The sequence below is a fragment of the Drosophila ananassae genome (assembly GCF_017639315.1).
Source record: "Drosophila ananassae strain 14024-0371.13 chromosome 4 unlocalized genomic scaffold, ASM1763931v2 tig00000071, whole genome shotgun sequence".
NCBI classification, from domain to species: Eukaryota; Metazoa; Arthropoda; class Insecta; order Diptera; family Drosophilidae; genus Drosophila; species Drosophila ananassae.
Genome location: NW_025319041.1, coordinates 1,852,662 through 1,868,789, shown reverse-complemented (window position 1 = coordinate 1,868,789; position 16,128 = coordinate 1,852,662). Strand labels below are relative to the sequence as shown.

The following is a 16,128-nucleotide window of genomic DNA, read 5'->3' as shown; positions in this document are numbered from 1 at the left end:
CCATCGTCTACCAGCGTTATGGGGCTTAGGTGGCTGGCCTGCGTTTCGCAATGCGCCGTGACCCCTGCGTGTAGACCTCGGGCGCAAGTGTCCTGGGTTGCCAGTTTGCAGAATGCTCCGTACATCGTCGACACGCAATCAGTGATCGCTAAGACTCCTTGGTTGCACTCAGCTACTACGTTGTCCCGTAATTGGAGAACGGTGTGTTGGTGAGAAACGGGGAAGACGGTAACCTTTTTACAATTAAATTTAATCTTAGGGTATGCAATGAGCACGTGAATAATATTGTCGGACTGAAGGACTTTAATATTAGATGCCTCTATTAGGCTGATAACGGGGACCTCTGTGGGATGATCAACTAAAACGGACTTCAAATCTTCATGGTTAAAAATGGCAGGGTTTATGATATTTGATTTTGCAAGTGTGACCGTGAGCATCAGATTCTGTATCTCTGTAATTAGCATTCTATTTCTGGCCAAAAGAACTTCGTATAAATGGGGTGTGTCAACCAGGTTATTCTTTTTGGCCTTAATGATTTCGTTGACAGCATCGGTTAGCTTGTTAATCTGCTTTTGCGTTTCGGTGTTAATAACTACTTGTCTATTGTTTGATTCGATTAACCGGGACTCGGACATTTTTAACATTTCGAGGTCAGCGGCATCAGGTGTGCCCGCTACCACTTTTAACGCTGTGCCTAAAAAGTCTAGGCTTCTAGCAATGCGGTGGTGTACCTTTAGTACGGATAATATATTTCTAATATGATCAGTATCAACATCTAACAATTTTCGCATGTGCGATTGTGGGAAGAAAGCGGACAATTTAGCTGTTTCGTCTATCATAATTGAAAACTCCGTCAAATTGCTCGAATGCCTAAAGTAATTCCTATGTTCCCACACCAAAGCAGTTCCGTCGGTTATGGGGATGTACCGGGCGTGAGTGTAGTCTGTCACTCTAGCGTTAACTACTGCTAATATTGTTAATATGATTCCCGCGATCCTGTAAGAAAATGACAAGTTAAATCTATTGGCTAATTTCCAAGTTTGTGTTTGTGTTGGGTGTGTTAATTGGAGAAAAGGGTTACTTAAGGTTGTCCTTGTGGACCACCCTCCCTCCAATGAGGACCGCTGTCCCCAGGTCCGCTTCTACGTGTTTTTCCGTGTATAACGGAGTTAACTTATTGCCAAGTCTTTTATTGTTCTTTAAGTAGACTCTTTCTCCTACCTCAAATATTCTATTTTGTCTTGATGGGTTACACCTGTCAAGATTATCTCTCTGCGCTTTTTCAATATTAATTTTTATTGCTTCCTTAACTTTTTCGGAAGCAGAGTGGATTACATCAATGGGTTTTTGGTTAATGACCGAATGTAATGTTTTATTATACTCAACGGTCGCCCGCATAACTAGCTCCACTGTATCATTAATTTGCTTATCCATTTTGATGCACCTCGCTATTTCTGTTAGGGTGCTGTGGAGGCGTTCGACTTGCCCGTTTGAACTACTGTGCAGGGGGGGTGAATTTACAACATCTATGCCATACTGATTTTTGAGTAACGATGTGATCGTTTCAGAGCTGAAAGACGCTTCGTTATCACAGTATATTGTCTTTATATTTGGGAACAAGTTTATTAACTGGAGAATAGGGATTTTCACGTCTACTATTGCCCTAGACACTATTGGTTGTACTACCGCAAATTTGGAGAACTTGTCGATGGCCGTTAAAAATAGTTTTTTATCGGTGGAAAAAATATCAATATGTAGCATTTCGCCGACGTTTGAAGGAATTGGAGTTACCCCAAGTTCTTGTTTCTTGGGGTGTCTGTCATACTTTGCTGTAGTGCAAATTTTGCAATTTGTCACTATTTCAGTAGCTAACTTTGGCATTTTTGGAAAATAATAGTCGCGGAGGACTTGTTTGATATTTTCCTGGGCAGCTCTGTGTGCACGATTGTGCTCTGCGGTGATTATTTCAATCTGCTCACTTTTATTAGAAATATCTGACACAAAGTTCTTGCAGTGCCAAAATGTCGTAGCTGGAAAATTTGATACTAATGCATGTTGGATACTTGCCAATGTTGGCAAGTTACAATGAATAGCGTTGACAACTTTTGGGTTAATGATTGGTCTTAACGTTTCGAACAGGGTTGATTTTTCCGTGAAATGTATAATGTGCCGGCATTTATTTCCGAAAAATATAAAGTATCGCTTTAAGGAATACTTTGCCTCTTCTAGGACTATCTGATTTTTGAAACAATTTAGAGGTTTTTCCGTTGTTTCTATCGTATAAGTGCTAGATTCTTCACTGTGAACTGTTGCACAATCAGATTCGGGTTCGTTTTGAAGGGCGTCGATGTTTTGTCGCGAAAGTGCGTCGGCAACAAAATTTTCTTTGCCTGGAGTGTATATGACTTTTGCGCCGTAGTCATCTATAAATGATTTCCAACGTTTTAATTTGTCATTTGGGTTCTTGTCGGAGACAGCGAACGTTAGCGGCTTATGATCTGTGTAGACTCTTATGTCACGAGTGCCATACAGATACTCCCTTAATTTTCCTAGAGCCCAGACTATAGCGAGTAACTCTCTTTCGTTAGTTGCGTAACGGGTCTCGCAGTCTTTAAGGGTTCTGGATATCATTGTTATGGGTTTTTTGTCCTGCGACAGTACTGCCCCGATGCCGTAAGCTGACGCATCGGTTGTCAGATCGAACGGTTTCTTAAAATCTGGGTATTTAAGGGTGACATCTTCTGATGCCAAAATGTTTCGAAGTCTATCGAACCGTCTCTTTGCTGATCGTTAAATTTAATGGGTATTTTCCTAGACATGTGTTTACTTACGGAACCGTTTTCTCCCTTAAGGAGGTCGGTTAGTGGCCTGGCTATTGTAGCGAAATCTTTTATAAAACACCTATAATAGCTGGCTAGTCCTAAGAATGATCTTAGTGAGAATAAGCTTGTCGGTTCTGTGTATTCCTTAATGGCTGCTACCTTTTCTGGGTCAGTTGTAGCCCCATTTCGGGTTACCACGAAGCCGAGGTATTGGACACTTTCTTTAAAAAAATGGGTTTTCTCTTTCGAGATGGTCATATTGGCTTGGCCTAATTTTTTCAGGACCCAGTCAATGTGACTGACATGCTCTTTTTCGTTTTCCGAAAAGATTATGACATCGTCAACATAGACGTAGCACGACTTCCCTATCTGCTCTCTCAATACGTCATCGATTGCCCTCTGAAAAATGCTACCAGCATTTTTTAATCCAAAAGGCAAACGGCAGAATTCATATTTGCCTCCGTTGACTGAAAATGAGGTTTTTTCGCGATCTTGTTCCGCGAGGAAAATTTGGTGATAACCAGATTTTAAGTCTAGAGTTGTAAAATATTTGGCTTTGCCAAGGTTTGCAAGTATTAACTCGATACTTGGCAAGGGGTATTTATCAGGAATGGTTTTTTCGTTCAGTTTCCTGAAGTCGATTACCAAACGCTTTTTCCTACCACCTGTCTCATCTGACCCTTTTTTATCGACCACCCAAGTTGGATTATTATACGGTGATCTCGACGGGGTTATAATCTTAGACTTCAGTAGGTCTTTTATTTCTTTATTAACGAAGTCCGCGACACCCATTGGGTGCGGGTACGCTTTAGAGTACACTGGGTTGTTATCCTCAGTGCGAATAGTAGCCACAACATTTGTGTTGTACGGCAACGTGTGACGAACACGGTGTAGTGGATACCGACTGGTTGCATACTCTGCCTACGGGAACGGCCTAGCTCAGTGAAGAGGCAAGGGGGTCGGTTACTTCCTAATCAGCATCACCGCCACACAATAAAAATTTGTAGGCAGAGTTAGGAAAGGGGATACAGTCCTCTGGAAGGATATGAAGTCGAGACAGGAAACCATGCTGTTTGAAGAACTAAGGTGGTGAGGTTCTTCTGCTTTGCCCGCCCTACCTGTAAAGAAACAACACCGAATTGCTGCTGCCCTTACCCATATTGAAATCGATCAGCTCAGGTGCCCATTAAACTATAATTTTACTTCATTTCAAAATCAAACTTCAATACAAAATCATAATAGCTTCTTCTTCAGACTCATGCTTAACCTAAACCCTTACTCCTAATTGGTCCTAATCCTATAAAATGAGTTTACTCTAGCTTAATTAACAAATTGGAATATAATGTAAAAATGTGTGGATAAAGAATTATATGTATGAATGTGAAGTAGGAGTTAAGTTATAACGTCTACCCAATCATTTTGATATGGACTGACTATTCATATGTTTTCCTCTAGAGGCACTGTTACATGATCAAGTTTGTTACATGACAATGTTTACTCACGAAACCATCCCTCGAAGTCCGCAGGCCTGTAGACGAGAACGCTGGATGTTTTGGGGTGATCAGGTTAAATGCGAATTATATTATGGAGTTTTGATGTACATGTGCCTCTTATCAATGCTCTACAGAAAACAAAAGATGAGTCTATGTACGATCCAAAATGACTTACAAAACAAAAATAATGAAAATTAAATTCTACTCAATAATACACTAATCCTGGCACAGCTTGTCGCGCCTCTCTCCTGGTTGTTGTTGTTCTCGTTGAATCGTCACTATGGACGAGATGTCTGCCTCAGCGATCGTCGGCTAGCCCATCAGGTTAAATGCGGTCGGCTCAAACGAACATGCGGTTCTGCGCCGGAAAGTGAGGTTATGTCCTCCACGCTCCTGGGTTGGCCAGGTTCCAGCCGCTCCTGATCTTCTGCGGCCCCAATCACGCACACGTCGCCGGTCACAGACCTCGCCGATCGCGGTTCGAGTCTGGACCGGGTTCGCGCACGTTTAGGGGCTGATCGAGGAAAGCTTTTCCTGGATCCCTGGCCGATGATCCACGCGGTGTCTCCGCCGTAGACCTCTGGGTCGAAACTCGATCGGTGGCTTGACGTAGGCTTTTGGCGAGCGCTACGTAAACGATCGGGGGGGTTTCCTAACACTTCCTAGAACACCTTATATTATTACTCTACTTAGCGACATATTAGCCGGCTCACCTGGAGTCTTTTTCGCCACAACCACAACACACGTGCAGCGGCGAACGGCTGGGCTCATCCACAGCCAACGTTCGGCTTCTGATCTCAGTCTCCTGGTGTACCGTGTTCGGTACTATCCCAGTTTCCACGTTGGCGATATTCACTATTTCTTTTGGTTGTAGACAACTTCTAACTTTGGCGTTTTGATTGCAAAAGAACCAGCCAAGCAAGCGGAAATTCAGTTGTCAAAATTGCCAGATGGATGGGGTTGCCGGATTGTTTGCCTTAACAGCTTTAAAGGGCTGTAACAGCGATCTGTTATCGACTTATTTTTATTCGACTACTAACTATCGACTATGGTTTGTTTACCTTTAGAGTTTAACTTTTCTGTTTATTTTTCATAAAAATCATATTCGTACCCTCACACCACAGGTTTTATCGACCTGATAATAAAAGGAGATGAAAGCTGAAAAAGGGTACTTCACCAAAGGTCTTTTGCATGAAAACTCCTAACTCCTTTCCATTGATGTCTTCGAGCAGATATAACGACTGCCCTCTCTTCTCCTTTACTCTGGCCTTGATTCCCACCGGTGACAATTTTGCGTTGATATGCTTAGCCTGGTTGCTTAGAACGAAATTTCTCTTTTTACGGTTGACGCGCTCCGCCGCGTTGGATTGCGGAGAGTAAGCACCAGTGAAATTATGTTGGATTCCATGCTTGGATGTAAAGGCTGCGAAGTCCTGGCTTTTAAACTGAGTGCCATTATCGCTAACCAAAACCTCCGGGGTTCCAAAACATACAAAAATCTCCTCTTCTGAAATGCTAGTCGTTCTCTGCGAACCTCCAGCACGTGGTGAACGCTGCGCTTGTGAGGCGGTGCTCGGACGATTATTGGATACGGTTGAGGTTGACCTTGTTGTCGGTCTGGTATTCGGACGACTTCTAGGAACGGCGCCTGTTCGTGAGTTTGGATTGGATCCGTTTTGAACTCTCGGAACTTCTAGGGTAGTGTCTTGCGCTCTTCGCGTGCTATCATTGAGCTGCGACGATAAGCATGGTTGTCGACAATTTGGACACGTTTCATTTTGCAGTAACCAGGAAGTTACGCACGTTCGATGAAAGCGGTGTTGACAGGGGGTTTCGACAAAGTCTATCTCGGCGTTGGTATCATTGCATATGGAGCATTGCACCGACTCAATGGCCAATCTTGAACTATTTTCGGGACTACGCCGAACTGACATTGTTTCGTTTTCGATATACAACAACAACAACAAAATATAACGAAATTTGATAGATATAAAGTCTATTATTTCCACAATTTAATTTCGGAAACCTGAATTTTTATGGGATATCTTGGGTCTTATCCTTTGCTGTATCGATTTCATTTAATATATTACAAGGGTTTCTGTCTGTATTTTCATATCTGTATTGAATCTAAAACAAACTGATGTGTTCATTGCGCTAAATGAAAGAGTATACTGCTGAAATACTCCAACCAATATAAATCTCAATTTCTTTTAGGCAACTTTTGACAATAATAGAGGCCAAAATTGAAGCCAAAATATTCAAAAATGAGGTATTGCTGAATTTTCCAACAATTACAATTCTCGAATTTATGAATATTTATGGTTTGATGAGTTGATCAAAGGCTAAGAAGGAGTTATTGCTGAAACATTCCAGCCAATACAGTCTCGACTTCTTGTTCCTTAGATACATATATAAACAAAAGGATATTTCAAGAGAAACATCTTTCCTAATCCTTAATTTGTTCCCTGGTCTGGTTCTGAGGATTTCCCAAAACACAGCAGTCCTAGTGGAATCAAAAAGAAGGGTTTTCTGAAACTAAAGAAACTTGTTTGGAAGGCTGACTGTTAGGATAGGTTGGAGGACAGCTCGTAAGAGCAGGGGCTGCGATTTGGTGTTTTGTTTGTTGCTTAGCTAGATGTTTTGCTAGCCGTTTTGCTAGCCCCACGTTGGGCGCCATTTTATTCTGTGACGAACACGGTGTAGTGGATACCGACTGGTTGCATACTCTGCCTACGGGAACGGCCTAGCTCAGTGAAGAGGCAAGGGGGTCGGTTACTTCCTAATCAGCATCACCGCCACACAATAAAAATTTGTAGGCAGAGTTAGGAAAGGGGATACAGTCCTCTGGAAGGATATGAAGTCGAGACAGGAAACCATGCTGTTTGAAGAACTAAGGTGGTGAGGTTCTTCTGCTTTGCCCGCCCTACCTGTAAAGAAACAACACCGAATTGCTGCTGCCCTTACCCATATTGAAATCGATCAGCTCAGGTGCCCATTAAACTATAATTTTACTTCATTTCAAAATCAAACTTCAATACAAAATCATAATAGCTTCTTCTTCAGACTCATGCTTAACCTAAACCCTTACTCCTAATTGGTCCTAATCCTATAAAATGAGTTTACTCTAGCTTAATTAACAAATTGGAATATAATGTAAAAATGTGTGGATAAAGAATTATATGTATGAATGTGAAGTAGGAGTTAAGTTATAACGTCTACCCAATCATTTTGATATGGACTGACTATTCATATGTTTTCCTCTAGAGGCACTGTTACATGATCAAGTTTGTTACATGACAATGTTTACTCACGAAACCATCCCTCGAAGTCCGCAGGCCTGTAGACGAGAACGCTGGATGTTTTGGGGTGATCAGGTTAAATGCGAATTATATTATGGAGTTTTGATGTACATGTGCCTCTTATCAATGCTCTACAGAAAACAAAAGATGAGTCTATGTACGATCCAAAATGACTTACAAAACAAAAATAATGAAAATTAAATTCTACTCAATAATACACTAATCCTGGCACAGCTTGTCGCGCCTCTCTCCTGGTTGTTGTTGTTCTCGTTGAATCGTCACTATGGACGAGATGTCTGCCTCAGCGATCGTCGGCTAGCCCATCAGGTTAAATGCGGTCGGCTCAAACGAACATGCGGTTCTGCGCCGGAAAGTGAGGTTATGTCCTCCACGCTCCTGGGTTGGCCAGGTTCCAGCCGCTCCTGATCTTCTGCGGCCCCAATCACGCACACGTCGCCGGTCACAGACCTCGCCGATCGCGGTTCGAGTCTGGACCGGGTTCGCGCACGTTTAGGGGCTGATCGAGGAAAGCTTTTCCTGGATCCCTGGCCGATGATCCACGCGGTGTCTCCGCCGTAGACCTCTGGGTCGAAACTCGATCGGTGGCTTGACGTAGGCTTTTGGCGAGCGCTACGTAAACGATCGGGGGGGTTTCCTAACACTTCCTAGAACACCTTATATTATTACTCTACTTAGCGACATATTAGCCGGCTCACCTGGAGTCTTTTTCGCCACAACCACAACACACGTGCAGCGGCGAACGGCTGGGCTCATCCACAGCCAACGTTCGGCTTCTGATCTCAGTCTCCTGGTGTACCGTGTTCGGTACTATCCCAGTTTCCACGTTGGCGATATTCACTATTTCTTTTGGTTGTAGACAACTTCTAACTTTGGCGTTTTGATTGCAAAAGAACCAGCCAAGCAAGCGGAAATTCAGTTGTCAAAATTGCCAGATGGATGGGGTTGCCGGATTGTTTGCCTTAACAGCTTTAAAGGGCTGTAACAGCGATCTGTTATCGACTTATTTTTATTCGACTACTAACTATCGACTATGGTTTGTTTACCTTTAGAGTTTAACTTTTCTGTTTATTTTTCATAAAAATCATATTCGTACCCTCACAAACGTTTGATTTGCGACGGAGAAGACCTTAGATCTTTTTTTCATCATATCGATAAACTCCTTTTTTACTGATTCTGGAACGACTATGTCCTTTATGTTGGTAAAGTTTACATCGTTGCAATCAGGAAACTGCAGGTCCTCAGACACGGAACCATACAATATTTTTTTAGTTTGCATATTGAGGGTGGCTCCCACTTGCGTTAGCAAGTCGAAGCCTATGATCCCGTCAAATGTTGTTAGGGAATCTAATATGAAGAATGGGGAAGTTGTTCCCAAGACATTTATTTGGCACTTTTTATTTATGCTATTGGATCCGTGAATTGTATTCACGCGAAACGGTGAGGCTACTGGCGTTATGTTTTTAAGCTCCTTTACGGGCTTTATATAACTTTTCGCTGCCCCTGTATCAATAAGAATTTTTAAAGTCCTCCCAGCCAACTGTCGTTCGATGAACGGCAGCCGGGACCGCTCTCTAAAAAATTGAGGAGGTCATGGGAGTCGATCGAGTCGCTGTCGTCTTCGATTGCGCTCATCGCGGCTACCGCAGCACTCTCATACTCTTGATCGTTGGCACTAGCGGTCTGCTCGATGTTGTTAAGCCGCTGACGCCTTTGATCCGTTATCCTATCAGAGGAGTTGGGTCTTTTTGAATTTATTGCCTGCATATTTTGCGGTTGTGATACATATTGGTTTTGTTTAAAATGCTGTTGCTTGGACTAAGAAGACGATGGGTTCCAGTCCATGGGCTCTGCTGCCTGACGTGGATCTCCACGGTCGGCCCAGTCCTCTGGCTTACGCCCAGAACCATTTTGTTGGTTTTTATCTGGTCTTTTAAAATAATGAGGGTTCTTTTCGTTTCCTTGTTTATCAGGAGTGCGGAACTGAGTCCTACGAAAATCAGAATTCTGTGTCTTCTGTTCCATTGCCCTAGCATACGTTGCCGCAAACTGGCTTCTTTCGATGCTGGCTTCAGCCTCCCTAGCTAATGCCAATGCCGAAGGAAGGTCTTTTGGCTGTGCCGGGAAAACGACTGCTCTCAGGTTTTTTTTTAGGCCTGAGATAAACACATGTAGTGCGTCCGCCCTTACCTCATTGTTGAGCAGTGTGGCTCTTTCAATGTCGTGGGACATGACAATTTTGTTCGTGACGAGGGTTAGCTTACGCTCAACCTCGTCATAGTATTGCATGAGGCTTTGGTCACTTTGGCGAACTGCCTCAAGCTGTTGTCGTAACAGCCTCAAGGAAGTTTTGTCTGCGTAGGAGCAGTCTAATCTTGCCAGAATGGCATCGAAATTAAGCACAGTGTTGTGTGATACCAACAACGCTCACGCTGGGCCCCTAATTTTATTCCTGATTATGGTAACGGCTTGATAATGGGCACAGCTGCCCTGGTAAGGTTTAAAGAGTTCGTATGCGTCCGTGGCGGACTGCCTCCACGCTACGTACCCGTCTTGCTCACCGTTAAAATCTGGTACTGACTTAATTATGTGGAGCGGTATGTCGCATGGGGGCGCTCCTGGCTGTACCGACACTCTTTGGTAGGCCTCCACCTGTGGGGTCTCTACGCGCATGTTTTGTAACTGCACGTTAACGGAATTGATTTGAGCTTCAAATTCAGCTCGGAGCCTAGCTTCCTGTTGCGCTAAGGCGCCCTGGATAATACTTTGCAATTCGTTCGCGTTCATTATTTTTTCTTTCTCTACGATTTGAGCCTGCCCCGGTCTAAAACCCCGGATCTCTTCTTCTTCACTATCACTCACGACTTCTTTTTTAATTTCTCTATACGGACCTGGAAAGTTCATTAAAAACTTGAACTTATGCCACCTAATTTATACGAGGTTCAATACATATGGCCGAATATTCTGTCCGGCTGGCATAAGACTTTAATATATTTTATATTTATTCAATTTATTAAAATATATTTTCACCAAAAAGAAATAAAAAATCTTATATGAGCTGCAGTTCACAAATGCAGCTTTATTATTATATACGTATAATAATTGTTTTATTATATATATATATATATTTAATATATTTAATTTATTAAAATATATTTTCACCAAAAAGAAATAAAAAATCTTATATGAGCTGCAGTTCACAAATGCAGCTTTATTATTATATACGTATAATAATTGTTTTATTATATATATATATATATATTTAATATATTTAATTTATTAAAATATATTTTCACCAAAAAGAAATAAAAAATCTTATATGAGCTGCAGGTCACAAATGCAGCTTTATTATTATATATGTATAATAATTGTTTTTTTTTTTTTTTTTTTTTTTTTTTTTTAAGTGTGCAAGTTATATTTGTTTTTGCCAATTATAAGGTGTACTTTTATTGTATATGGTATATGTTTTTTGAAGCCGTATTAATTAATTAGCCCACTTACATGTTTGAAAATTTTTGGGTCGCTAGTTTTTTGCTCGTTAGGCGCCAGTTATCTAGTTGAACGTTTCTCGATGGTAAGGCTGCTCCAGATCCGCCGGTGATGAGGTGGCACCAGTAGGATGCTTGATGAGTAGTAGCGGTTGGCACGAATTGGCGGCAGGGCTGCTGGTCCCAGGTGGCCACTGATGGGGTGCCACCGATATGGTGGTTGATGACGTGTAAAATAAGGTTTATGTTGAGAGGGTGACTGCCCCCCTATACCCCTGGCCTTAAGCTCAGTGGGCGAATGCAAATAATGAAACGGCGATGGCCGGAGTTAAGTTTATGGAGCTAAGTGCTCTTTATTCCAATGATTATAAAACAGAACTGAGGAACTTAGCAGTAGGGTGCCTAGTCGGCAGGCCGACCGCGTGACAGTGGGAAATGCTGACGATCGCAAGATACCGGAAACCAGTGGGATCCAGGCACGGCCCCCAAAGGCGGGTATGCTGAGTCGACATTATAAAGACTAGGGTGATCCAAGAATCACCCAAGATTTCTACCGACTGTTTGTTACCCCTCAGAAGTGTTAACTTATACACATTAATAATCTCAAGCTGTCAAGGTCAAATTCGCAACGCAATCTGCTACTCTTCCTTTGATTTTATGATGTTTCTTTTGTTTTCGTCATATGTGTTTATCGATAATTTCGCATATTATTTTTTCGCTTATTTTTATGTTTTCATTTTTAATAGGTGCTTCTTGTAAGTGCGAATTTTCACGCATTTGATATTTGGTGCAAAGAAAAGGGCGTTGATGCAGAAAAAAATTGGAGAGTTACTAATGTAATAGAAGAAAGCATTAAACCTAAAGGCTACGCAGTCGACATGACAACACTTAGTAATTGCATTAGTTACATTTGCAAAAAAATTTGTACTTTTTTGGCCAAATACAATCGTTTTAAGAATTAAATTGTTAAATATCAATCTAATTGGCTGAACACTATTGAAACAATTATAATTGTGCCACCTCAACAAAGGATTGCAAGTGCTGAACGTTGACGACCCAAAATTGATTTTGCTGAGTCCTCAAAAAGGACAAAACGTCGTCGGATAGCTCTGCTAGAAAAACAAGATGAGTCTGCAGCTTCTGTTCTACGCTCATACTATTTTCAACCGATCCCAAAGTCATCCGAAACAAATATGGAAAAGGTCTTATCGCTTTTAATGGACACTGGAATCACGAAACATCAATACTTGCTTATTCGTGAATTTATAAATAGTGAAGCTTCATGCAATATATTGCCAAGCTATGAAAAAATTCTCAAATTTAAAACCTTAAGATATCCAGAAAATATAACAGTAGCAGAAACATATGCAGAAGTTGAGCCGCAGAGTCTACTAGACAGCTGTAACTGAAAATTGTCTTGATGGCACGGAGAACACACTAACATTAATTGAAAAATGGGGCTTTGATGGCAGTACAGGGCACTGTGAATATAAGCAAAAGTTTTCAAACTGCACGATGATAGATGTCTATTTGTAACATCATACGTCCCACTTCAGATTATATCTGAAAATAACTCAAAAATAATATGGCAAAATCCTAGACCATCATCTACACGCTATTGTAGACCAGTCAGACTTCAATTTAAAAAGGAAACAGCCACACTATCCGTTGAAGAAGAACTGTACTTCAAAAATAAAATAGATAACCTAAAGCCAACCGAATTTGAAAGTCCCAATAAAAAATTATTTATAAATCATAGCCTGCAACTTACTATGGTAGATGGTAAAGTGTGCAACGCCTTAAGCAATACGTCGTCTATGAAATGCTTTATATGCGGTGCAAAGCCCACCGAAATGAATAATATAGAAAAATGTCTTACAAAAATAGCTGACAAAAAGTATTATGAATTTGGCTTATCACCACTTCATTCCTACATACGCTTTTTTGAGTACTTATGCACATTTCGTACAAATTGGAAATAAAAATGTGGCAAGCGAGATCAGCAAAACAAAAGCTTAATGTACTGCAAAGAAAAGAACGAGTACAAGCGCAGTTTCGCGATAACATGGGAATAATTTTTGATAAGCCTAGAGACGGAGGCAGAGGAACTTCCAACGATGGAAATACGGCCAGGAAATTTTTTGGTAACCCGAGCTTGGCATCTGATATTACAGGCATTGATGAAGAAGTCATAACCCGCTGCACTTAATGTGTAATCACATGTGCTGGGAGAAAAATTCGATTTGTCTCTTTTTGGTAGTTTCCTTTGACTTGTTATGAAAGGGTCTGAACGCAAAAGAAGTGTATTAATTAAGTCTGTATTTGTCAATATGCGAGACATCTTCCGAATATGTTGCAGCCGGCATTTCTTTATTTCTTTGTTGTTGGACTCCGCAGCTTCTTCTGATAGCTCTCCAATTGACAGAAACGCATGCTCTATCACTTTCGCACCGTGAATTAAAATTGTAAGCACTGTTGCTGGAAGATAGTACCATGGATATATTTTTATCAACTGCTTAGCAGTATCCAACGCATAGATATCGAATTTTTTAGCATTAATGGAATATCCTGATGCTAAGGCTTGCAATATCGTTGCGCAGCGGGTTATGACTTCTTCATCAATGCCTGTAATATCAGATGCCAAGCTCGGGTTACCAAAAAATTTCCTGGCCGTATTTCCATCGTTGGAAGTTCCTCTGCCTCCGTCTCTAGGCTTATCAACAATTATTCCCATTTTATCGCGAAACTGCGCTTGTACTCGTTCTTTTCTTTGCAGTACATTAAGCTTTTGTTCTGCTGATCTCGCTTGCCACATTTTTATTTCCAATTTATACGAAATGTGCAAAAAGTACTCAAAAAAGCGTATGTAGGAATGAAGTGGTGATAAGCCAAATTCATAATACTTTTTGTCAGCTATTTTTGTAAGACATTTTTCTATATTATTCATTTTGGTGGGCTTTGCACCGCATATAAAGCATTTCATAGACGACGTATTGCTTAAGGCGTTGCACAATTTACCATCTACCATAGTAAGTTGCAGGCTATGATTTATAAATAATTTTTTATTGGGACTTTCAAATTCGGTTGGCTTTAGGTTATCTATTTTATTTTTGAAGTACAGTTCTTCTTCAACGGATAGTGTGGCTGTTTCCTTTTTAAATTGAAGTCTGACTGGTCTACAATAGCGTGTAGATGATGGTCTAGGATTTTGCCATATTATTTTTGAGTTATTTTCAGATATAAGCTGAAGTGGGACGTATGATGTTACAAATAGACATCTATCATCGTGCAGTTTGAAAACTTTTGCTTATATTCACTGTGCCCTGTACTGCCATCAAAGCCCCATTTTCCAATTAATGTTAGTGTGTTCTCCGTGCTATCAAGACAATTTTCAGTTACAGTTTTTTGGAGCTCTAAAATGATTGAAGCTGTGTTGTCTAGTAGACTCTGCAGCTCAACTTCTGCATATGTTTCTGCTACTGTTATATTTTCTGGATATCTTAAGGTTTTAAATTTGAGAATTTTTTCATAGCTTGGCAATATATTGCATGAAGCTTCACTATTTATAAATTCACGAATAAGCAAGTATTGATGTTTCGTGATTCCAGTGTCCATTAAAAGCGATAAGACCTTTTCCATATTTGTTTCGGATGACTTTGGGATCGGTTGAAAATAGTATGAGCGTAGAACAGAAGCTGCAGACTCATCTTGTTTTTCTAGCAGAGCTATCCGACGACGTTTTGTCCTTTTTGAGGACTCAGCAAAATCAATTTTGGGTCGTCCACGTTCAGCACTTGCAATCCTTTGTTGAGGTGGCTCAATTATAATTGTTTCAATAGTGTTCAGCCAATTAGATTGATGTTTAACAATTTAATTCTTAAAACGATTGTATTTGGCCAAAAAAGTACAAATTTTTTTGCAAATGTAACTAATGCAATTACTAAGTGTTGTCATGTCGACTGCGTAGCCTTTAGGTTTAATGCTTTCTTCTATTACATTAGTAACTCTCCAATTTTTTTCTGCATCAACGCCCTTTTCTTTGCACCAAATATCAAATGCGTGAAAATTCGCACTTACAAGAAGCACCTATTAAAAATGAAAACATAAAAATAAGCGAAAAAATAATATGCGAAATTATCGATAAACACATATGACGAAAACAAAAGAAACATCATAAAATCAAAGGAAGAGTAGCAGATTGCGTTGCGAATTTGACCTTGACAGCTGGAGATTATTAATGTGTACATACACATAGGCAAAAATCGGCAGTTTAACTTAACATTTTTATTACCTGAAAACATTGGCAAATGCACTGATATCACTCATAAAGGGGGAATCGGGGGGGGAACATATCTAAAAGTCTACTTAAACATGAAAAAGACGTTCATATAATACACAAAAAATGTATAGTTAAATAAAAACACATAACGAATAAAATATTTATCAAATAAATTTCACAATAAGTAATTAGTAAGTAAATACCTTCAACTTTAAAATTTATTTTAAATAATAAAATTAGGACCTCTCTAACAAACGTTTGAACACTTTGAAATCCAGTAATATTTTGACGAAGAGGTAACTTAACGCCGCTGCGCTTCAAAACTGAACACTTGTTCACGCTTTGCATTCTATTTTTAGAAAGTCCCGTTAGATTTCTGAAAAATCTGGTTTGCCATTGAGAAACTTGGACATTATGTAGACTTTTTGTTTACTTTTCGCAAATTTTCTGTTCTGCCGATTTTTTGAATTATGGCCTATGAGCGCAACCACTGTGCATTGCCGGCTTCCACAATATGCATTTTAACAACTCCAAAGCTTCTTTTGTCAAAAACACATAAATTTTGTGATCTTCCAGTTACATGGAAGCAATATGATATAGTCCACCAATCCTAAAGAAATTTTTTAGATTAGGTCAGTTGATTCAAAATAGAATTGGACTTTCCATAGAAGGTCCCAAGCTTTTATCTTTAAAAAATACAAAATTTGAGTCTTTTTTTATTCTTATTCT

General features: G+C 40.3%; 1 protein-coding gene and 1 long non-coding RNA gene across 2 annotated transcripts; both read right to left on the bottom strand.

Annotated features, from left to right (window-relative positions):
* Positions 1-3,697: 3,697 nt before the first annotated feature.
* Positions 3,698-6,994, bottom strand: LOC123256968 (RING-H2 finger protein ATL58-like). Its single transcript, XM_044717808.1, has 2 exons — positions 5,029-6,994; positions 3,698-4,977 (listed from the first exon to the last, which is right to left on the bottom strand). The coding sequence occupies exon 1, from the start codon at positions 6,247-6,249 to the stop codon at positions 5,443-5,445; it is 807 nt and encodes a 268-aa protein (XP_044573743.1). The 5' UTR covers positions 6,250-6,994; the 3' UTR covers positions 3,698-4,977; positions 5,029-5,442.
* Positions 6,995-7,354: 360 nt separating this feature from the next.
* LOC116655205 lies at positions 7,355-8,732 on the bottom strand. The gene is made up of 2 exons (XR_006507911.1): positions 8,331-8,732; positions 7,355-8,279 (listed from the first exon to the last, which is right to left on the bottom strand). It is a non-coding gene; the product is annotated as an uncharacterized LOC116655205 (long non-coding RNA).
* Positions 8,733-16,128: the final 7,396 nt, after the last annotated feature.

Bases quoted from the DNA above. Each gene is read 5' to 3' on its own strand.
- LOC123256968 (XM_044717808.1), bottom strand. From the start codon at position 6,249: ATGTCAGTTCGGCGTAGTCCCGAAAATAGTTCAAGATTGGCCATTGAG.